Below are 23,800 nucleotides of genomic sequence, written 5' to 3' on the forward strand. Positions count from 1 at the left end.
CGTGTCACCCTTTCAACAGCGAGAGGCGGGTGTGTGCACTGGGTGGAATGGTGAACACACGTAATTCTAGTGCTCAGGAAGCAGAGGCGGGAGCATTCAGGATTACAGGCCAGCCTGGGCAAATTAGTGAGCCTGTCAAAAAGGAGAAAGGGAGGGAGGGAGGGAGGGAGGGAGGGAAGGAGGAAGGGGGAAAGGGAGACAAAGAGGGAGAAGGGGGAGACATTGGAGGCTAGCAATGCTAGTTCTCCTGAGACCACACAGCTTTTTGGGGCCCACATTTCTTTACTCAGGAGCTCCCATGCCAACTCTGGGGTATGGAAAGAGCTTGGACTTGGTTCCAGATTCAGACTCCTGACATGGACCAGACTGGCTGTGTGACCTTGAGAAATCCACACAGCCCCTTCTCAGTCTCACCTGCTCCTGTGGTCATTCACACCTCACGTTTGGGGGTGGAGCTTAATGTGATTAAAAAAGAAAAAAAAAGGTGGGAACAGTATGTGAGGGGAAGTGGGTTGTCAAAAGAAAATGAACCACGTACAAAATAGAGGCAACGCAGAAAGTTCCAGCTGGTTCAAAGAGCGAATGTGCTTCCTGGGAACTGCCTGGCGCGAGTCTCCCCGGCTCACAAATACTGCTGCTTCCTGTGAGGCTGACGCTCTCTGAAATGTTCAGCTGTGGCTTACAGAGAGAGAGAGAGAGAGAGAGAGAGAGAGAGAGAGAGAGAGAACCTTTATTAGTTCTTTATGAAGAGCTCTATTATTTTAATACCCAACTTCTCTAGGGAAGTCTGTGGCTACATAAAGCATATGACTCTTTCTAAGCTTGTGAATCCTCATGTGCCATGTACGGTGACCTAATGTACTCTGGGAATGGTGTATTTCAGTGAGTAAGTACAGGAAGACTTCAGACATGAAGAAAATTAAAAATAGCAATGGCTGCTCCCCCTTATCCATGGCCGTGGCCACTGCTGTCCACTTCCTCCCTGCCCCCAAAGCAAACGGAGTCAGTGCCTCTTTCTGTTTAACTTGGTTTCGAAATTCGGTGTGTTTCACCTCTTCATACCTTGATGCAACTATGAAAGGTCGCTTGCTAAGCAGACTTTGAGGAAAGCAAAAAATCCAACTTCAGCAATGAGGTCACTAGCTGCAACTTTCTCCCTGATGGCGCAAGAGTGCCTTTGCTTTGTCTGGCTTCACGAGGGTCTTCTGAGTGCTTTTCTGGTTTGGAGCCTGGAGGTTGATTTGTATAGGGCGTCTTAGATGAAAGCTCACACCCTGGGCTCACAGCGTGACCACAGGGTTTGGACCGAGAGCTCAAGACCTGGTTGTTTGGTTTTCTCTGTATATCAAGAGCTCTAAGAACAAGATACAACATTGAATTCTGAACTCAAAAGGTCTTTATTGATGTCTTCCACTCAGGGCAGTAATCAAACGTCAATCAAACCATTGCTTTTCTGTGACATCAACTAGGTCAAGGGTTTTGGTAGGAAGGAAGTGTAATATAAAGGCTACTATTTCTTTTTTTTTTAATTTTTTTTTATTGCGAAAAGAAGAAAAAAAAAACATAAACAAAAAACAAGTTTCCACCTCCTCCCAGCCTCCCATTTCCCTTCCCCTCCTCCCACCCTTCTCCCCCTCCTCCCACCCTTCTCCTCCTCCTCCCACCCTTCTCCCCCTCCCCCCACTCCTCTCCCTCTCCCTCTCCAGTCCACAGAGCAGTCCGGGTTCCCTGCCCTGTGTTAAGTTCTAGGTCCTCCCCCCTCCGTCCATATCTAGGAAGGTGAACATCCAAACTGGCTAGGCTCCCACAAAGCCAGCACATTAAGTAGGATCAAAACCCCTTGCCATTGTCCTTGGTGTCTCATCAGCCCTCCTTGTTCGCCATGTTCAGAGAGTCCGGTTTTATCCCATGCTTTTTCAGTCACAGTCCAGCTGGCCTTGGTGAGTGGATAGGGGAGCACGGAACCACAATTCTTAGTTAAGGGAGCACTTTAGGGTGGGCAAGAGACTTGACCCTAGAGGGGCTCCCAAGTGCCCAAGATGAGGTTCCCAGTTAGTTCCTTGGGCAGCTGAGGATTGGGAACCTGAAATGACCCTATCCTAGAGCAATACTGACGAATATCTTGCATATCATCATAGAATCTTCATCTGGTGATGGATAGAGATAGAGACAGAGACCCACACAGGAGCACTGGACTGAGCTCCCAAGGTCCCAATGAGGAGCAGAAGGAGGGAGAACATGAGCAAAGAATTCGGGACCACGAGGCGTGCATCCACCCACTGAGACAGTGGAGCTGATCTACGGGGAGCTCACAAAGGCTACTATTTCTATTTGACCCTGTTTTTAGTTGAACACTCCCAAATATACTAAGCTTCCTGTAGTTCACAATAAACTGAGGTCTACTGGAAGAGAAAACGTTATGAACATTCTGGTATCATGTGCACTTCTTCTTTGATTACGCCCCTCACTTGATTTCTCACACAGTAGGTCTTTGAGTTCTATGTATTTTCTTAATGTTCCATGGGGTCAAGATTGAGGTTCCTAAGAACCCTGCAGAGTAAGCACCATGTCTCATAAATGGGCAGCTGGAGGCTCACTAAGGACATTTTACCCTAAGTTCTGCAGGGGATTAAGTAGAACAGCAGAGATTTTTAGCTCCTGCCTGTCTCTTCTCCTGTCCCCAAATGAAGAGTCCTTGTGTCTAGATTCTCCCCCACTTGGGAAGAATCGTGGGACAGGCATGGCTGTTAGTCTCAGGTTGTGACAGCCACAGTATTAGGAAGCAAAGAATTGACCAGGCAGAGGGCTGTTGGCATGTAAACAGCAAGCCATTACGTGGGAATCTAAGGATCTGAAAACTGAATTGGAGAGCCTTGTTGCCCCTTGAGAGTCCCGACGGATGGTCAGGGGCAGCAGATATTGTAGCCTGCAGTAGGCAGGCCTGAGCAGATATTGTCTCTCCAAGTTTTTACGCAGTTGTGGAACTATTAGTTTCCATAATGGAGGGCTACCTGTAGCTTTGAGACAATGCCCAAATTTCACAGACTCCCACTTGACCAAAATGATAGCCATTTCCTGAGAATCTTTGGTTCTGACTTCAGAATTTGAGCTGGATAGCAAAATTGAAACCATCCTGAATGATTCTTATGCTAGTCTAAGCTTGCTGGTAGCTTTCAGAACATGTAAGTCCCCACAGGATACAGAGACACGTGAACATGCGCATAGTGAGCTGCATGGATCCCCACATCTGGTTCTCTTGGGTAGGGTATAGTCTATAAAGCTAAGCTAGGAAGCCATTATGCACAGCTCTCCGAGGAGCATCATAAAGAGTAGGGATGGGCTCTGTGCCTGTGGTAAGGTGTCAGCCAGGAGGGTCGCACTACACAGACCCTAGTGGAGAAGGACAATGTGGTGGCTTTCTTTGTAGCCTAAACACCAGCTTCGGGTCTTGGGTAGATCAGTTGTTCACTGGTGAATATACCCAGAAGGCAAGAGTAACAACTGCAGTATTTGAAGGCATGCCATTGTATGCTGAGGTTACGATCTAAAGTGCTTTTAAAACATGCTTTGAAAATATTGTAATTAGCTTTATATGAAGTAAAGTCCAAACCCACGAGACATTGGAAGGCTTTTTCAGCTGTTTCCTTGAGTTACATAGTATGCAATCACCTCGAATTTATTCCTGACTCCTGTGTCCTGCTACATGGAATACTTAAACCCTTTCAATTATTTTTGAAATTCTCTATTTCTCCTTTTTTATTTTATTTTTTTGAGTCATGGTCTCCTATAACCAGTCATGTAGAATCACTTTAAACTTTCTGTATACAGCCAAGGCTGGCCTTGAGTTCTTGATCCTCCTGTGTTCATTTCCAGAGAGCTGGAGTTATAGGTGTGAGCCACGTGACCAGCTCTTTTTTTCTCTTCTCATACTAATCCCATTTTCTTTTTTGCTTTCAAAAAAAGGACTCTGTGTAATCAAAAGGATTAATATATTGAAATATCAAGTTCAGACCAATTGGAGTTGCTCCTTGTTAAACATATATTCCTGGTACTGATATTCAAAGCCTATTTTTTAAAAAAGATTTATTTATTCTGAGTGTGTGAATGTTTTGCTCACAAGCATGTCTGTGTAGTACATGCACTCCTGGTTTCTCAGAGGTCAGAAGAGGACCTCAGATTCTCTGGAATTGGAATTATGGGCAGTTGTGGGCTGCCACATGGGTGCTGGGAATTGTGTCCTTTGCAAGAACAAATGCTCTTAATCCTTGGGTCCATCTGTGCAGCTCTGTGGCATTGAATTTTCTAGTGGACAAGTAGGGATTTACACATCAGCGTGGAGGTAGGCGGATGGTCCTTGTATTGACGGGAGAGCACAGACCTCCAGACAATCCTGCCAGAGCCTGCTTCCTCCCACACCTACTGACCATGATAATGAACCATGTTTCCTAAATAAAGGAAAGGCCAACTTTCCTGACTCCATTTAGAATTCTACTGTATGCCTTCCCCAGAATCAGATTCATGGGGAGAGGGGCAATATTTTAAATTAGTTTCACATTATACAATATTGTAAAAACTTATGTGATACCATTAGTCATAGTCAGATCAATGTTCTGAATCATTTTTGGATAACAAGAGGGTTAAAGAAATGAATTTTCGGTAGGCGCTTTCTCTGCGGGCTGCCCAACCAGCACGGAGGCCTGATCTTTCGGCGCCAGGAGACCCAGCATTGGGGAGACCCAGCATTGGGGAGACCCAGCATTGGGAGAGCCAACATTGGGGAGAGACAGCGTTTGGTAGGCAAGGAGACCTAATCCGGTAAAAGAAGATCCATAGGGAGCATTTGGAAGAAGAGATGGGCCGACGTCAAGGCAAGAATTCGCCCAACAAGCTGAAAAGCAACATGAAGCTACCAGAAACCAGCGACCTCACAACGGGAGGACAAGAACCCCTTAATCAAGAGGAAGGAGAAAAGATTGACTTCATGAAAGTGATTGACACCCTTAAACAGCATGTAAAAAACGCCCTTATAGAAATGGATGAGAAATATAACAGAAAGTTTGAAGAATTGAATAAATCAGTGAATGATACCCTAGAAAACCAAGGAAAAACAATCAAACAGATAATGGAAACAGTTCAAGACCTGAAAACTGAAATGGAGGCAAAGAAGAAAACACAAACAGAGGGCCGTCTGGACATGGAAAATCTAGGTAAACGAATAGAGACTACAGAAACAAGCATAACCAGCAGAATACAAGAGATAGAAGAAAGACTCTCAGATTCTGAAGATACCATAGAGAAAATAAACACACTGATCAAAGAAAACAGCAAGTCCAACAAACTCTCATCACAAAACATTCAGGAAATATGGGACACAATAAAAAGACCAAACCTAAGAATAATAGGAGTAGAAGAAGGAGAAGAAGGGCAGCTCAATGGTCCAGAAAATCTATTTAATAAAATTATAGAAGAAAACTTTCCCAACCTAAGGAAAGATTTTCCTATGAAGGTGCAAGAAGCATACAGAACACCGAATAGGCTGGATCAAAAAAAAACATCCCCTCGCCATATAATTATCAAAACACAAAGCATACAAAATAAGGAAAGAATATTAAGAGCTGCAAAGGAAAAAGGCCAAATTACTTATAAAGGTAAACCTATCAGACTTACACCTGACTTCTCCATGGAAACCATGAAAGCCAGAAGGTCCTGGTTAGATGTACTGCAGAAACTGAGAGACCATGGGTGCAAGCCCAGATTACTATACCCAGCCAAGCTTTCATTCACTATAAATGGAGAAAATAAAATTTTCCAGGATAAAAACAAATTTAAACAATACGCAGCCACAAATCCAGCCTTACAGAAAGTAATTGGAGGAAAATCACTAACCAAGGAGTCCAACAATGACCACAATACCTCAGACATCTAGAGACCCTTCACCAACACAAAACAAAGAAGGGAAACTCACAAACTCTACGACTAAAAAAAAAAATGACCGGAGTTAACAACCACTGGTCATTAATATCACTTAATGTCAATGGACTCAACTCACCTATAAAAAGGCACAGGCTAAGAGATTGGATAAGAAAACAGGATCCAACATTCTGCTGTTTACAAGAAACACACCTCAACCACAAAGACAGGCACCTACTCAGAGTAAAGGGCTGGGAAAAGGCCTTTCAAGCAAATGGTCCTAAGAAACAGGCAGGTGTGGCCATACTAATCTCTAACAAAGTTGACTTTAAACTTAAATCAATCAGAAGAGATGGAGAGGGGCATTTTATACTCATAACAGGAACAGTTCATCAGGATGAAGTCTCAATCCTGAACATCTATGCCCCTAATATAAAAGCACCCACGTACATAAAAGAAACATTGCTAAAATTCAAGGCAGCCATCAAACCGCACACACTAATAGTAGGAGACTTCAACACTCCTCTCTCACCAATGGACAGGTCAATCAGACAGGAACCTAACAGAGAAATAAGAGAATTAGTGAAGGTAATGAATCAAATGGACTTAACAGACATCTATAGAACATTCCATCCAAATAGGAAAGAATATACCTTCTTCTCTGCAGCTCATGGAACCTTCTCGAAAATCGACCACATAGTCGGTAACAAAGCAAACATCCACAGTTACAAAAAAATATTAGTAACCACCTGTGTCTTATCAGATCACCATGGATTAAAGTTAGAATTCAACAATAATGCTACCCCCAGAAAGCATACAAAGTCATGGAAACTGAACAGTCAACTATTGAACCATAGCTGGATTAAGGAAGAAATAAAGAAAGAAATTAAAGTCTTCCTGGAATTCAATGAAAATAAAGAAACAACATACTCAAACTTATGGGACACTATGAAAGCAGTCCTAAGAGGAAAGTTCATAGCACTAAGTGCCCACTTAAAGAAAACAGAGAAAGCTCACATTGGAGACTTAACAGCCCACCTGAAAGCTCTAGAAAAAAAAGAAGCAGACTCACCTAGGAGGAGTAGAAGACTGGAAATAATCAAACTGAGGGCTGAAATCAACAAAATAGAAACACAGAAAACAATACAAAAAATCAATGAAACAAAAAGCTGGTTCCTGGAGAAAATCAACAAGATTGACAAACCACTATCCAAGCTAATCAAACGGCAGAGAGAGAATTTGCAAATTAATAAGATCAGAAATGAAAAGGGGGACATAACCACAGACACAGAGGAAATTCAGAGAATCATTAGATCTTACTACAAAAGCCTATATGCCACAAAATTGGAAAATGTAAAGGAAATGGATACTTTTTTAGATAAATATCATATACCAAAGTTAAATCAGGACCTGGTGAACAATCTAAATAGACCTGTTAGTCGCGAAGAATTAGAAGAGGTTATCAAAAACCTCCCTACCAAAAAAAGCCCAGGACCAGATGGTTTCAATGCGGAATTCTACCAGATCTTCCAAGAAGATCTAATACCTATACTCCTTAATGTATTCCACAAGATAGAAACAGAAGGGTCATTACCAAACTCCTTTTATGAAGCCACAATTACTCTGATACCAAAACCACTCAAAGACTCAACCAGGAAAGAGAACTACAGGCCAATCTCACTCATGAATATCGACGCAAAAATCCTCAACAAAATACTGGCAAATCGAATCCAAGAACACATCCGAAAAATTATCCATTATGATCAAGTAGGCTTCATTCCTGAGATGCAGGGCTGGTTCAACATACGAAAATCTATCAATGTAATCCAGCATATAAATAAACTGAAAGAAAAAAACCATATGATCATTTCATTAGATGCTGAAAAAGCATTTGACAAAATTCAACATCCATTTATGTTAAAAGTCTTGGAGAGATTAGGGATACAAGGGTCATACCTAAATATAATAAAAGCTATATACAGCAAGCCGACAGCTAACATCAAATTAAACGGAGAGAAACTCAAAGCCATCCCACTTAACTCAGGAACACGACAAGGCTGTCCACTCTCCCCATACCTCTTCAATATAGTGCTTGAAGTTCTAGCAATAGCAATAAGACAACATAATGGAATCAAGGGGATTCGAATTGGAAAGGAAGAAGTTAAACTTTCGTTATTTGCAGATGATATGATAGTGTACATAAGCGACCCCAAAAACTCCACCAAAGAACTCCTACAGCTGATAAACAGCTTTAGTAATGTGGCAGGATACAAGATCAACTCCAAAAAATCAGTCGCCCTCTTATACACAAAGGATATGGAAGCAGAGAGGGAAATCAGAGAAGCTTCACCATTCACAATAGCCAAAAACAGCATAAAATATCTTGGGGTACATCTAACCAAGGAAGTGAAAGATCTATTTGACAAGAACTTTAAGACATTGAAGAAAGAAATTGAAGAGGATACCAAAAAATGGATGGACCTCCCTTGCTCTTGGATTGGGAGGATCAACATAGTAAAAATGGCAATTCTACCAAAGGCTATTTATAGATTCAATGCAATCCCCATCAAGATCCCATCAAAATTCTTCACAGATCTGGAGAGGACAATAATCAACTTTATATGGAAAAACAAAAAACCCAGGATAGCCAAAACAATCCTATACAATAAAGGATCTTCTGGAGGCATTACCATCCCTGACTTCAAACTCTATTACAGAGCTACAGTAATGAAAACAGTGTGGTACTGGCATAAAAACAGAGAAGTCGACCAATGGAATCGTATAGAAGACCCGAATTTTATCCCACAAACCTATGAACACCTGATTTTCGATAAAGGAGCTAAAAGTATAAAATGGAAGAAAGAAAGCATCTTCAACAAATGGTGCTGGCACAACTGGATGTCATCTTGTAGAAGAATGAAAATAGACCCTTATCTATCACCGTGCACAAAACTCAAGTCCAAATGGATTAAAGACCTCAATATCAGCCCGAACACACTGAACCTGATAGAAGAGAAAGTGGGAAGTACCCTACAGGAGCTGGGCACAGGAGATCGCTTCCTATGTATAACCCCAGAAGCACAGACATTAAGGGCAACATTGAATAAATGGGACCTACTTAAACTGAGAAGCTTCTGTAAAGCAAAGGACATAGTCAATAAGACACAAAGGCAACCTACTGATTGGGAGAAGATCTTCACCAACCCCACAACAGACAAAGGTCTGATCTCCAAAATATATAGAGAACTCAAGAAACTAGACTTTAAAATGCTAATTAACCCAATTATAAAATGGGGCACTGAACTGAACAGAGAATTCTCAGCAGAGGAAGTTCAAATGGCCAAAAGACACTTAAAGTCGTGCTCAACTTCCTTAGCAATCAGGGAAATGCAAATCAAAACAACTTTGAGATATCATCTTACACCTGTCAGAATGGCTAAAGTCAAAAACACCAAGGATAACCTTTGCTGGAGAGGCTGTGGAGGAACGGGTACCCTCATCCATTGCTGGTGGGAATGCCATCTTGTGCAACCACTGTGGAAGTCAGTGTTTCGGTTTCTCAGGAAATTCGGGATCAACTTACCCCTGGACCCAGCAATACCACTCCTGGGAATATACCCAAGAGATGCTCTATCATATGACAAAAGCATTTGTTCAACTATGTTCATAGCAGTATTATTTGTAATAGCCAGAACCTGGAAACAACCTAGATGCCCTTCAATGGAAGAATGGATGAAGAAAGTATGGAATATATACACGCTAGAGTACTACGCTGCGGTAAAAAACAATGACTTCTCGAATTTTGCAGGCAAATGGATGGAAATAGAAAACACTATCCTGAGTGAGGTGTCCCAGACCCAAAAAGATGAACATGGGATGTACTCGCTCATAATTGGTTTCTAGCCATAAATTAGGGCCACGGAGTCTACAATAGGTGAACCTAAAGAAGCTAAGTAAGAAGAACCTTCATCTGGTGATGGATGGAGACAGAGACAGAGACCCACACTGGAGCACTGGACTGAGCTCCCAAGGTCCCAATGAGGAGCAGAAGGAGGGAGAACATGAGCAAAGAAGTCGGGACCACGAGGCGTGCACCCACCCACTGAGACAGTGGAGCTGATCTACTGGGAGCTCACCAAGGCCATCTGGACTGTGACTGAAAAAGCATGGGATAAAGCCAGACTCTCTGAACATGACGAACAATGAGGGCTGATGAGACACCAAGGACAATGGCACGGGGTTTTGATCCTACTTAATGTGCTGGCTTTGTGGAAGCCTAGCCAGTTTGGATGTTCACCTTCCTAGATATGGACGGAGGGGGGAGGACCTAGGACTTGCCACAGGGCAGGGAACCTGGACTGCTCTGTGGACTGGAGAGGGAGGGGGAGAGGAGTGGGGGGAGGGGTAGAAGGTGGGAGGAGGGGGAGAAGGGTGGGAGGAGGGGGAGGGAGATGGGAGGCTGGGAGGAGGTGGAAACTTGTTTTTTGTTTATGTTTTTTTTCTTCTTTTCTTAATAAAAAAATTATTAAAAAAAAAAAAAAAAAAAAAAGAAGTGAGAACAGTGTTCCTGTTCTCTGTAGAATCTATACTTCGAAAGATAAAAAAAAAAAAAAAAAAAAAAAAAAAAGAAATGAATTTTCGGCAGGGCAGTGGCAGCCTTTAATCCCAGCCTGGTCTACAAAGCAAGTTCTGGAACAATCATGGCTGCATAGAGAAACCCTGTCTCGAACCCTGTCCCCACCCTCATGACTCTTCTGTGTTATTTTATTTACACTCAAAGTTATATTTATTTTTAACCCAGCTAAATGCTGGGTCTGTCTGTGGAGACAAGGGAGAATGAAAGAATAAAAACAAAATTCAAACACATTATAAATGATATAGAGTTTACTTCAGAGTTTAAAAAACTATATATTCTCTCTATACCTTTGGGTGGAGGTTGGGCACTGATACATCAAAGCCAAGTCCTCATCACCCTATATTATTGCCTCCCCAAAGAAGCACACAGAAATTTAAAAGGGAAGTTGATATTAATGGACAGGAAGAACTACCACAGTAGAAGAAAGTTCTAGAATAAACTTGCCTTTCTTTTCGTTAACATGTATTTTTTTTAAGAGGTAGGATAGAAAACTGATTCAATTGGCATGTCTCTGAGATCTCCAAATATTTGGAAGCCATTTTATCAAATATTTGGAAGACATTTTAACAAATATTGGCTAGTTTTATGGGTACATATTTTCTCTGAAAATGCAAATCAGAATGTGTGCCTGTGCAAGCCCCGAATTTGTCATCTGGATTTGAGTAACCAGTCATTATTTGCACTAAATATTAATTTTTTGTTATTTCCTACACATAACACTTCTAAGGGGCAAAAACACGTTTCAGAATCAGTTAATTAAAAGGGAAGGAAGCATCATCGTCTAGATCTCATTGTAGCGTTAGACGAGCTGGCAGCGTTTTCTTCTGTGTCCACAGCCGTGGGGGATGTTGATTCCTAATCCACGGATGCAGAGCGACAAACCTGTAGCTGTAACATCCTCGGCTGGGAGGAATTTAGGACTTTTTAAAACTTCTCAAAATCGGAACTGACACGCCAGAGCTGTGTGTGTGTTTTCAAGGGCCTCTGAGAAGTAGGTAACTGAGTGGCTTCAACAATGACAATGTGATGTCTCGGCTCTCAAGGCTGGGCCTTTGGTACACCCCTGCCGATTCCGTGGGCTTGCGTTAATATCATCTCAGTCTTCACAAGTGTGCTTTGTGTCTGTCCGTCCAGCTCTGCCATACTGGACCACTTCCCACCATAATAACCTCATCTCACCTCGTTGCATCTGCTAGAGCCCCCTCTTATTTCGTTTAGTTTGCATGGCAGTGTGGTGTGTCCTCAGGCTATAGACTCTGGTGTAGATTAAAAGAGAAGTTTGCTTTAGCAATTTGCTCCTTTGAAGTACCTTACGCATGGTTGAAGCTACGCTGTAACTGAACATAGTGGAGGGAATTCTCCAGGGAGGCGTGGACGTGCCTATAAAACACCTGACACCCCCTTTATATCCTTCCCCTTCCTCGGTTCTGAAGAGGTCAGCCCTTGAGGGGAGACAGGGAGAAGTATCAGGTCACTGGGAAGCATTTCTGCCTCTAACACAGATACAACTTTGTGTCTCTGGGTCATTTGTCTTCCAAGCTGTAAACTGGATTAATTATGCTTTATTTAGCTTACTCCAAAGTGGCATCATTAGGTACAATTAAGGCAGCAGATGCCTCGGTTAAATGCATAGGCTCTGACAGGGACCTGCACACCATAATTAACTCTATGTCCTTGAGCAAAACTTGCTCCTCTTGCAATGTTAGTTTCTCATCTGTAAAATGGGGACACGAATTTTGTTCCTTTCTAAATGGAAAAAGATAATTAATGTCAAGCACAGTGCGGAGTGATACATAGACTGTGTAGTCCGCCCTGTGAAAATGCTCAACACCTTCATCTCCAGAGACTATCGAGATCGTGGGAAGTCTTTCGCCAGAAGCATTACCAAATCTCTCCCGTCTATCAGGTGCCCAGGACACACTTAGAAACACCCCTGTCAATTGCTCCAAACCCCCAAGCCTGGTTAGAATGGGTAGGAGACTCTAACTCCTGCCAATCAAAGTCTTTCGAAGAGACAAAGAGGCAGCTAGCTCTGTGTTCACAGTGGGATCAGGCGCGGAAGTTAAGGTGTGAGTTCTGCTGTCATCGATGCGATCGTCCCCTAAGCCGAGTCAGGTGCAGCAGATGAGATGGCGATGCCCATCAGGAGTGGCCCTCATCCCTTAGACTGCCGGCATCTGGAATTTATGAAGGTGCTAACTTTAGGATGAGGAGGGAAATGAGGTTCACAGACAGGGCCCCGTGGGTGGCTCTCACGACGGGGAGGGGGAGGCTCAATTACACACATGATTGTGTTTACTGTGTTGATGACCTGTGGTCATTTAAATTCTGAGCTCTGTGGATCTGTATTTTCAGTTTTAAGCCATGGTTTGGATGTGAGTTACTAAAGAGAGCTGGGTGGCATCCCTGAGGAAAAATGGTAATTGTATTGTGTGAGAGAAGGCCGGCAGTGAACAACCTCAGGTGCCGTCTCTCAGGTACCATCTACTATGTAAAAATAATTTTACTACATCTATTTATTTATTTGTGTGTGTGTGTGTGTGTGTGTGTGTGTGTGTGCAGAGGGTATGCAAGTACCATGATGTGTGCGTGAAGGTTAGAGGGTAATTTGCAGGTATCTTTCTCTCCGTCTGCCATGCAGGTCCTGGGAATGGAACTCAGACTATCAGGACTGGGCTAGCACTTTCATCCACTGAGCTGTCCGTCATTCCCTCATCCCAGGTTTTGTGACAGGGATTCTTATTTTCCTGTCATTATTTACCAAGACTGACTAATGAGCTGCCCCACCCCTACCCCACCTTCAGCTCTGGGGATCTTTGGCCTCTGTCTCACCATACTGTCAGCCACACGGCCAGTTAGGCACTCAAGGTCAGTTGTCCTTAGTGATTGCAGGGCAGTCATTGGAGGTCAATGGTTTAGGATTGTTGTCCTTGTTCCGTGGACCAGCAAGGTCTCCGGGAGGAAGAGCTGGTGCAGATCGGATTGCCTGTAGCTTGTGACCCTTGGAGGAAGATCCAATACAGAGCACAAAGTCTCTTTTCTCCCTCCCTGACTTGCAAACCAGCCATGCTCTGAGCACAGAGGCCACCTCTGGATGCTGTTGCTGACCACTTAGACTGCTGTTTCTGCTTCAGTCGTTGTTTGAAAAGAGGCTGATGCTGAGAGTTTAGGGGAGCATGTAATCCTAATGCCCTGGAGTTTGGGGGAACATATTATCCTGGTGCCCTGAGAGAACTTTCCTCTGCCTATAAAAACATTGTCTTAGGGTTCTGTTGCTCTGAAGAGACACCATGACCAGGGCAACTCTTATAAGGCAAACATATCTACCTGGGGCTGACTTATATTTTCAGAGGTGTGGTCCTTTTACATCAAAGAGGGGCACAGTGTGTGCTGGAGGCTCTAAGAGCCCTACAGCCTGGCCCACAGATATCAGGAAGTGGTCTCAGTGTCACACTAAGTGGTTTGAGCCAGGGAGATCTCAAAGTCCACCCCCACAGTGACAACTTCCTCCATGGATTAATCGAAAAGATACAGTCCTACAGCACAACTTTGGGCTCCCCCCAACCCGACTTAATACTACAATGTATTTCCTGTATTTTGACTGCTATAATTTTAAAGACTATATTGAAATAATCAGTGTCTAAACACCTATCTTTTCCCAAGGAACTGTTGATAATTAATGTTCTCAGAGGGAGAGAGAGGGTCAGCAGTATAGCCGCTGGTCAGTTTGCAATGCCCCTATAAATAATCTATCACTTCTGCCCTTGTAAGCGCCCCCAGTTAAACTGATTCACACACATGAAAAGAGGTGACTACTGAAGAGGGACTGACTGGGAAGAGGAAGGGGACAAGAGAGGGGAATGGGAGGTCAATATGACCAAAATATATACATGCATGAAAAATGTCATAATTGTTATGTGTAATTAATATATGCCCAGATCTGGAGAGATGCATCAGGAATTGGGTGTGTACTGCTGTTGCAGAAGGCCTGAGTTTTGTTCCCAGCACCCATGTTGAGCAGCTCACAAATGCCTGTAACTCCAGCTCCAGAGGGATTCAGTGCCTTCTCCATGGGCATCTGGACTCATACCCACACGGCTTTCAAGTGGCTTCCGCTCCTGCTTTTCCACAAACAATACATATTTTGCACAAGTTGAGTTTTTTTGTTGAATTTGTTGGAAGTTCTGAAAGACCTTCTTGGCTCAAATATATCTTTGTATTGCTTTACATAAGGGAAGTGCAGATTTCAATGTGAATACCGGGCGGGGGGGGGGGGGGGGAGTTGTCATCTTTATCTGAGCCAACATTAGACACCACTGTTAAATATGCCGCATAAAGTGGTGTCTTTGGTGAGCAACAGCTTGCCTTCCTGTCCTTGCTAGTGAGAATAATGTTGTCCTTGTCTGTTTGTTATTTCTGTTTACATACCACGTCTGCCCTTTTATTGAAACAAGCTGTTCCTGTTGAACCTGGATGGGGAGCCTAAACGCTCTCTGTGCAGATGGAAAGCGGTACAGCGTCTGCTCTGGAAATCCACGCCAATGATTACATCTTCCTATTGTACTCATAGCTCAGGGACTTCCAACCTCACAGGTTAGCAAACTCGGTCCTTCCGAAGCTTCGTTTTCCCCTGGAGGTCTTTTCCTCCCTGTAACTACCAATTACAACCTCCCTTGGACTTTCTAGTATTGAAACAGGAATATAATTTTAGAACCTAATTTCAGTGGCAATACTAATGCATTAAAAAAAGAAAGAAAAGAAAATGAAACCGTTGTGCCTAGCCAGCAGGACAAAGGGAAAATGCAAAAGCAGCAACGCTCTTCTCGAGTTAACTTTTATCATTTATCATAAAAGCATGTCCTGGATTGAGGCTGAGTCTCCAAAGTAAACAGTTGGGAGAATTTTAACACCATTGCCTTCTGGGAAGCAGGTCTGATCTTTTGTATACTTTCTCCTCCTTACTTTTCCAGACAAAGGAATGGAGGCCCCACCCTGTCTTGATTTTAAGCACATTGTTTCTGGCTGCCCCCAGCCTAGTTTGGGCCTGGTTCTCTCTTGCTACAGAGTCAGCGTACCACACGGAATGCTTCAGCTGATCTCTGCTTCTTATTGACTGTTAACAGATGAGGAATGGGGACCAGGAGCTGTTCAATGTCCTGCGGCTTGAACACTCCTGCGTCTCCCACCCTCAGCCCTAGCAGAAGGGCGAGGGACGGTCACATGCCTCCCTCTGGCAGACACCACCAGTGCCGCGGGCAGTCCCTGAAGGGAGGCCTCATGGAGGCCACAGGGGTTGTGGAAGGTGATTCCAGCCAACCTCTAAACCTCCTCTGGCTCTCGCCCAAGGCAGGTACTTTTTCCTGCCTCTGCCTCTCTGTTCTGGTTGTTCCTCGTTCCTGAAAATCCCCATGCCCACCTCCTTCTCACCCGAGTTCCTAGAACTTCTGCAACTACCATATTTTCTGGCTCAAAAATACTGAGGAAGTAGCCGTCAGCCTACAGTGTGTAAATGGGAAAGACTTTTAATTCTTATGGCTTGCTGACAGTTTGAGGCATTTTTGTGTGTCCTTCATTTCTTTTGCCTAGGCCTCTCTTGGGCCTCATGATGCTCTAGGTAGGTCTATAGTTTGGCTCTTGAGTTTCTTTTGAAAGCTGGTAGGTGGAAGGCTCAGTCCCCAGCCTGTGGCTGCATAGGGAATTGTTTGAACCTTCAGGAGGTGGAACCCTGTAGAAGGAAGTTAGGCCCTTGTGAACATCTCGTGAAAGGCATATTGTGACCACACTCTCTTCTGGTCTGTCTCTTTCACTTCCTGGCTGCCACGACTTAAAGGAACCTCCTTTCCCACAGTGTTCTGTCTCACGTGCCCCCCCCCCCCCCCAGATAAAAGCTAATCACAGTGGACTACAGCAAACCTTTCTTCTTTCTCAGTTGATCATCCCAGGCATTTTGTCACAGTGACAGAAAGCTGATTAACATTTAGCCTTGGCGTTCTTGAGTGGCAGAGAAGCTCAGTACTCCCTGAACAGAGCTTGAATTGCAATGACTCCACTTTATTCCATAATTTCACAGCTCACATCTGTGGGGAGAGGACTGGTGTCCAAATGACCTTACCACCAGGAGCTCAGAAATCTTTGGCAAGTTACTGGGCACTGCACTTACCTCCTTGGTAGAATAACAGGGCTAATGCCTAGCAACGCGCCTTGGGATATTTCCACCCCAGCTATAGGAAGCAATGTGTGTGGGACGACACTCGGCACACCATCAAACTGCCCAAGAAGGAATCAGCAGTATAAGGGTATGAAGAGGAACCAATGACAGAGCTGGACAAAAACCCCTCCCACTTCACCCAGGGGGTGAAGACAACCTGCCTTCAGAAAGGACCGAGTGTGTAGGGTTTCCACACCCGTTTTTTCCATGGCTGTGACTCAGGGTGAGAGTAGGAAATTGAATCAGATCAGGGGTGGGCTTCTGAGCCATGAGGTGGAGCTCCAGCACAGAGAAGCTTTTTATTGGGAGCGAGGATTGTGGCTGAATTGTCTCCATAATGGTGATGTCATGGTGCCTTTGTTTCATGTTAGCAGGCTGGCTTCTAGGTTTGTAGGCTTTGACTTGGAGAGAAAATAAATGCAATCCTGTGTGTGCTAGGAACTGCACTCAGATTGTTTTCTGAATAGCGCAAAGTTGGATTTTAATCTCTGTCTTGGATCTGTTTTATTACCATTGCCTCATGTGATTCCTTGTCTAATTATAACTGCCAACAGGCTTGTCAGATTCTACTTTCAGGAATGTTAGTTATATTCCAGAGTATATTACGCGTCAGGGCTCCCCAGGATAGAAAGAGACTTCTACTTCCCTTTTGATGAAGGCTTGGGATGCTGTTTAATTAATTAATTACTTATCTCTGGTTTTTCAAGACAGGGTTTCTCTGCATACCACTGACTATCCTGGAACTCTCTCTGTAGACCAGGCTAGCCTCAAACTCAGAGATCTACCTGCCTCTGTCTTTTGGGTTCTGGAATTAAAGTTGTGCACCACTGATAGTTAGGTTGAAATGCCCACTTGCCACAGCCCAGAATCACATCAGAAGAGCAGCTTATTTCAATTCCCTAGATCAAACCGACCTGTGGACATGTCTGTGGGGGTTGTCTTGCCTGTTAATTGATGTGGGTACCAGGAGGTGGGGTCATTGGAGACCATCTTATGCTCTGCATCTTGAGATAAAACCAGTCTTCTTTAGAATAGAATACATGGCCAAGACCATGTGGCATAGTACGCAAAATATAAGTGCATACTCAGACATCCTGATGACTGTTACGTTAAACATCATTATCAACAGCATTATCCATGGTAACCAAGCGACACCAACCTGGGCTACACAGTGAGTTTCAGGCCAGCCAGCCAAGGCTAAAGAGTGGCTGTCTCAATCATTCCCCATGTTTTAAAAAAAGAAAAAAAGAGACCTTTTCTTTTTGAAAGCTTTATTAATCTATAAAAAAAAAGACTAATGAGTGTAAGCAAAAATGAATGTTCTGTGTCTCCCTGTCTGACCTTGGGTCTCCCGGGACATGAACTAACTCTATAACAAAGATGAAATTGAGTGGGGCCGTAGGTTTTGCCTGCATCTAGGTTCCCATCACTACTATGAATGCAAACAGCCCAACTTGCCTAGTGCTGGTAAAACTTGGTTTGGGTTTGTGCCTATTCTCCCCCTCCAACCCATTTTAAATCTAGATGTCTATGACAGCATCAGAAACTCCTGTTTTTATCAAGTCAACTCCATGGGGTTTTGTTGTGATGGCACAATGCTAACCTCTCCTGCATAGGTTCCCTTTCCTCCCCTTCAGGGCCACCCCATCAAAAGAGTAGTGACTCCATTCATTTCTTCACACCGCAGGTATTGGTTAGTCAGGTGCTCAGATGCTGGGCTGTTAGAGGGGACTACAGAAATCCTGCTCTTTATCCCTCCTGTCTTCTGGGCTTTGTGGCCTTAGAGCCTGGGTAATTCACAAATGTGGAAAATCTGGATAACAAGTCCTGGTAACAGGTGTAGCTTCATTGGGTCACAATGTTGACGATTCATGTGATGTCAATGTTCATATCTCAAACAGGAAGCCAGAGAGGCTGGCTGGCCCATACTTGGGTTTCCCAACCATACTCTTCAGGGAACTAACCTTAGTCCTTTACGAGGGCCTAGGGCTCTTTCTAGACCCGGACTCTTAATGGCCCTAGACTCTCCCATACACGAATCCTTGGGGAAATGAAAACCCTATCTAAACCACAACATCTGGTAGGCTCGCATGACACACACTAAGGTGCCTTTTCTTAGGAAGCTGTTCAGTGCTAAGAGACGCCTTTAGTGGGAGATTTAGTCTTTGTCTTGGAAGTCTTGATCCCTCAAGAACAAGGAAAAACAGGGCATGGAATTTAGCATTCACACACCCTGGGGATTCACAAGTGTTAGTTGTCTACATTAACTCTTTACAGCCCTTGAATGACAACGTTGTCCCCTTCCCTTTTCTATGGGAAATGTGACCTTCCAAAATGTTAAATTACGCACTGAAGTTACAAGCTAGTGCATATTGGAGCTGAAGATTGTGTCTACTATTTTTGTTCTTGTTGCCTATCAAGTTTTAGGTCATTAACTGTGGCTAATTTGCATGTCTATGAGGAGGTGCTCTGTAAAAGGGACAGAATGCAGCAAACTATAGCCCAACAAAGGAAAGTCACCATTCTCTCTGCTTCTTCCTTTTTCTCTCTAGGTAGTTTCAGTTTGCCAGCAGAATGAACACAGAAAGAGACTCAGAAACAACATTCGATGAGGATTCTCAGCCTAACGATGAGGTGGTTCCCTACAGTGATGACGAAACTGAAGACGAACTTGAAGATCAGGGGCCTGCACTTGAGCCAGAGCAGAATCGCATCAACAGAGAAACAGAGAACAAGCGGGAGACATTCCGGAAAGGTGACTGGGTGAAGGGCCTGCTGATGGCGGATGTGTGTGGATGCTTTATGGGTCGTGGGAGATGTACCAAAGTTGGCTGGTACATTTCATGTGGTCTAGGAGGGTTTCTTCCTTCTTTGATGCCCTCCTAGGATGGGACTGAGCAAGACCCATCATCCCCAGTGTGACAATGCATGTGACAATATCTGACAAGTTCTGTCGAGAAATTAGAAGGTTTTGTTAGTGCTTATATTTAAAAAATAGTATTGTGTGTAGAAGAATCAGCTTGCTACTGCATTCAGGAATCTAAAAGGTACACACGCCAATCATTATCATAAATATTTTTTCAAAAGATTTGCCTTGCTAAATTGTTAGCATAAGTTACTAATAACCAGTGAATGGAGACACGTGCATATCAATTGATGTGGCCCCATTAGGAATTTATACCTGAAGCTGGGGAGGTGGCTCAGTGGGCAAAATCACTTGCTGTGCAAGCATAAAGACTTGAGTTCAAATCCACAGCACCCATGTCAAATGCAGGTTACGGCCACTCACATGCCTGTAACCCTAGTTCAGTTAGGCCGAGGAGCTGGGGGCTTGTTGGCTGCTGGTCTAACTCCAGGCTCAGTAAGAGACTTTGTCTCCAGGAACTAAGGCAGAGAGTGATAGAGTGAGACACCTGATGTCTTCCCCTGGCCTCTGCATAACATGCACACACATACCTGCACATACGGTTGATCATACACTATACACTTATGTGTCTTGTGTTGGCTCATGGCCCACAAATAGATTAACAAGAGCAATATTCACATGCAGTGTTTACACTGTGCTGAAATAAATGTGCTTTGGCGAATCTTCAGTCTGAGGGTATCACTCTTGGAAATGTCTCTTTTCTCTTTTCATTAGCGGTCAGGATATGGATGTCCCAGCTGTGGATGAGCACACTTTACTGCATTTTGACCAGGAGTAAATTTCTGCACTATCATCCACTGCATGAAACTTCTCTATTGAACTGAAAGAGCAGCACTAAGCAAGGGGTAAAGAGATACAGATTTAGAAAACCCTTTCATCACTATGTCCATTCAGGAGAATAGAAAGTTCACCTCTGTGGTCTGTAAACGCCTCAACTGTTGGTTCTTGGGCCTGCAGTTCCAGGCACACATTTCCATCAGTGGAGTAGGGGCTTAAATCCGAGCAGAGAGCGGTTGGTTTCCAGCACAACATTCATGCCACTATTACGCCCTTGGTCATATCTTGCCAAACTGGCCATTATTGCAATTCAGAGTTCACAGCTGAGTGAGACTATTAACGGCTTTCTCCACCCAGCAACCTTCAACGCACCTTCTAGTATTAAGAGAGCTAGCCAGCAGGGGAGAAACTTCCTGTTCAGTCCCAATCTGATTTCTCCACATCCTGTAAGCAATGTGTGTAGGACATAAGGAATTTTTTTAAATGGGTCTCTACTTGCCACGAAAGGCCAGTCTGCAGTGGCCTCTGCCTCTTGCCTGAATCAGGCCAGCTTCAGACACAGCAATATAGATGGGGAGCTTTTCATAGAATAGGGCAGACAAGAATCGTCTTAGGCTTTGCAGGCCACACAGTCCTGTAGCAACTGCTCTACTCTACCAGCAAAGTGACCATGGACAGTGGTAGGAAATGACTGACTTTTGTCCTTATACTTTGCCCCATGGCTTTATTGGTCCCTGCTGCCTGCCCCACCCTGACAAGCCAATGAGGCCTTGTCTTGTGGCCTGACTGCTCCTGACAAAATTGAATCTCTTCTCTTTGGACCCCAGGCGTGTCTACAATTTGGATTTATTTGTTTCCTTGCTGACAGTCAGATTCTAGCGAGAGGAACAGTTTTTCATGTCTGAGTATTTCCCACTCTGACTTCGAGCCTTGCAGGTGGCCTCCCCAGCTCAGCACAAGATCCTCTGCTTCCCCTGAAGTTGTGCCCATGTTTCCCTCCAGGTTTTCTACAAGCCTTTGTTTTCTCCCCTGCCACCCTCTGCCCCCTACTTTCCTTTTTTTGTGGTCTGCACCCATTCAAGCTTTTGTCCCCCTCCTCAATGGTTTTCACCTAGAGAAAGCGACAAATGCCAGGGGTATCAGCACATATCTATAATCCCAGAACTCAAGATGCTGAGGTAGGAGGATTATAAATTCAAAGCCAGTCAGACCCAGATTAGTCTGGGCTACATACTATAAATGAAGATTTCTCTCCTGCCTGCCACCTCCAGAAGAAACACTTGGAGGCTTATATTAATTATAAAGTGTTTGGCCTGTTGGACCAGGCTTATTATTAACTAGCTCTTACAACTTAAATGAACCCATTTCTACTTTTCTATATTTTACCACGAGGCCTGTGGCTTGTTACCTCACATCTTGCTTCTTTGGCAGCTGCTGGTATCTCCCTGACTCTGCCTTCTTTCTCCCTGTCTTTTTGTTTGGATGTCCCGCCTGGTTCTATTCTGCCTGGCTATTCACCAAATCAGCTTCTTTATTAACTAATGGTAATAAAACATATTCACAGCATACTGAGGAGAATCCCACATCAACAAACCTAGATCCTGTGTCCAAAAAGATTTAAAAGGGGGGGGGGGGAGATGAGCCTATAATTCCTTTTTTTTTTTTTAACAGTTTTTCTTTCTAATTCTGGTGAGTTTGGGTTAGTCTCCATTCCCTACAGTCTCAGGGGTGTATGCGTCTGTGTCTGTGTGTCTTTGTCTATCTGTCTATCTGTGTCTGTGTATATAAAGGGATTTAAAGAGACCTCACTCACCTCTGAGACCCAGGGAAACCATCCAGTCCTATGGGTATCTGCTCTCCAGCTTTCATGTCCTAAAATGGGTTGTTGGATCTTTGGTTCCTCCCTGTCATTTTACACTCAAGTACTATGGGCTTTGCTGCTCAAAGTAAAAAGCATGAAACTCAGAAATCTTGACTGAAATTAAGATGAAATCACATGGACCTGAACAGGAAGGTGGCCTCTTGTTCCAACAGGTCCCAACTGGTCCTGGTGGAATGGGGACAAAGCTGAAGTAGCCAGACAAGTTCATAGAGAGTTCTAGCTGATTGCCTAGTGTGAATAACAAACACGATTCTTCCTCATTCCTTCCCCTACTGCCTAGCCTGGTATCATAATCTCGGAATCTCTGTCATGTGTAGATATCTTGGGAGTTGGCAGGAGTCTTGTATCTGTCGGGCGAAGGGCAAACTTTTGCAGTTTGTGCCTCTGACCACACATGCAGATAAATGGTCCAGCGAAGGAACTGGGGTTGGATGGCCACAGAAATGTTGGAAAGGCACGTCATGGGTATAAACATCTCTTCTGTGTTTTTCTAACTCGGGCTGTACTTTGTGGTGGTTAGAGCTTTTTTGCTGATCATTTGATGACAGATAATCTTTGTTATACACTGCTTTCCTTGTTCTATGGGTATTGATGGAGCTTGGTCTTGTAAAAATATAAATTGTTTTAACATTCTCTGTGTGTGTGTGAAATGTATTTGCATACTACAGCATACATGTGGAGGTCAGAGAACAACTTCTCATCGTCAGTTCTTTTATTCTTCCATGTGAATCCAGGGGTTCGAACTCGGGTGGTCAGACTTGGTGGCAGTTGCCTTTACCCACTGAGCCATCTCTCTGGTTCCCAGTGTTTGTTTGTTTTTATATTCCTGGGGGGGGGGTATTGTTTCTCATTGTTCAAAACTTCTTTCAAATGACTTTGCCTGTGAATTTTAATACCTGTCTGTCCTTCATAAGCACAAAAGGACGTTCAGTAGATGCCAGACATCTTTGTGGCCATTTCACTGCTCTCCTGTACCCCTAAAGCTGGCCAGCTCCCCTTCTTCCCTTCCTCATCTCTGTTCCTCTTCCCTTTTTTTTCCTGCTTGTTCTTAGTTGCATTAATGTAACTCTGACCTTCCTTTTTTGTTGTTGCTTTGTTTTTAAACTTCCATCTGTCTTCCTTAACATTACATTTCCTACAAACAATTCAGTTCTTTTTTTTTTAAAATTTATTTATTTATTAAGGATTTCTGCCTCGTCCCCACAACCGCTTCCCATTTCCCTCCCCCTCCCCCGATCAAGTTCCCCTCCCTCATCTGCTCGAAGAGCAATCAGGGTTCCCTGACCTGTGGGAAGCCCAAGGACTGCCCACCTCTATCCAGGTCTCTTAAGGTGAGCATTCAAACTGCCTAGGCTCCCACAAAGCCAGTACGTGCAGTAGGATCAAAAACCCACTGCAATTGTTCTTGAATTCTCAGTATTCCTCATTGTCCGCTATGTTCAGCTAGTCCGGATTTATCCC

At 43.9% G+C, this 23,800-nt stretch overlaps 1 protein-coding gene across 1 annotated transcript in view; it reads left to right on the forward strand.

The window, feature by feature from the left end:
* Atp8b1 (ATPase phospholipid transporting 8B1) overlaps nt 1-23,800 on the forward strand; it is a 122,601-nt gene that overhangs the window by 36,950 nt on the left and 61,851 nt on the right. Inside the window, exon 2 of the mRNA XM_041639220.1 lies at nt 19,307-19,509. Coding sequence (XP_041495154.1) covers nt 19,329-19,509 — 181 coding nt within the window. The 5' untranslated portion in view covers nt 19,307-19,328. The remainder of the gene's footprint in view (nt 1-19,306; nt 19,510-23,800) is intronic.

The sequence above is a fragment of the Microtus oregoni genome, unplaced genomic scaffold (assembly GCF_018167655.1).
Source record: "Microtus oregoni isolate MIOR12 unplaced genomic scaffold, Mior012 000057F_ref0000458, whole genome shotgun sequence".
NCBI lineage: Eukaryota > Metazoa > Chordata > Mammalia > Rodentia > Cricetidae > Microtus > Microtus oregoni.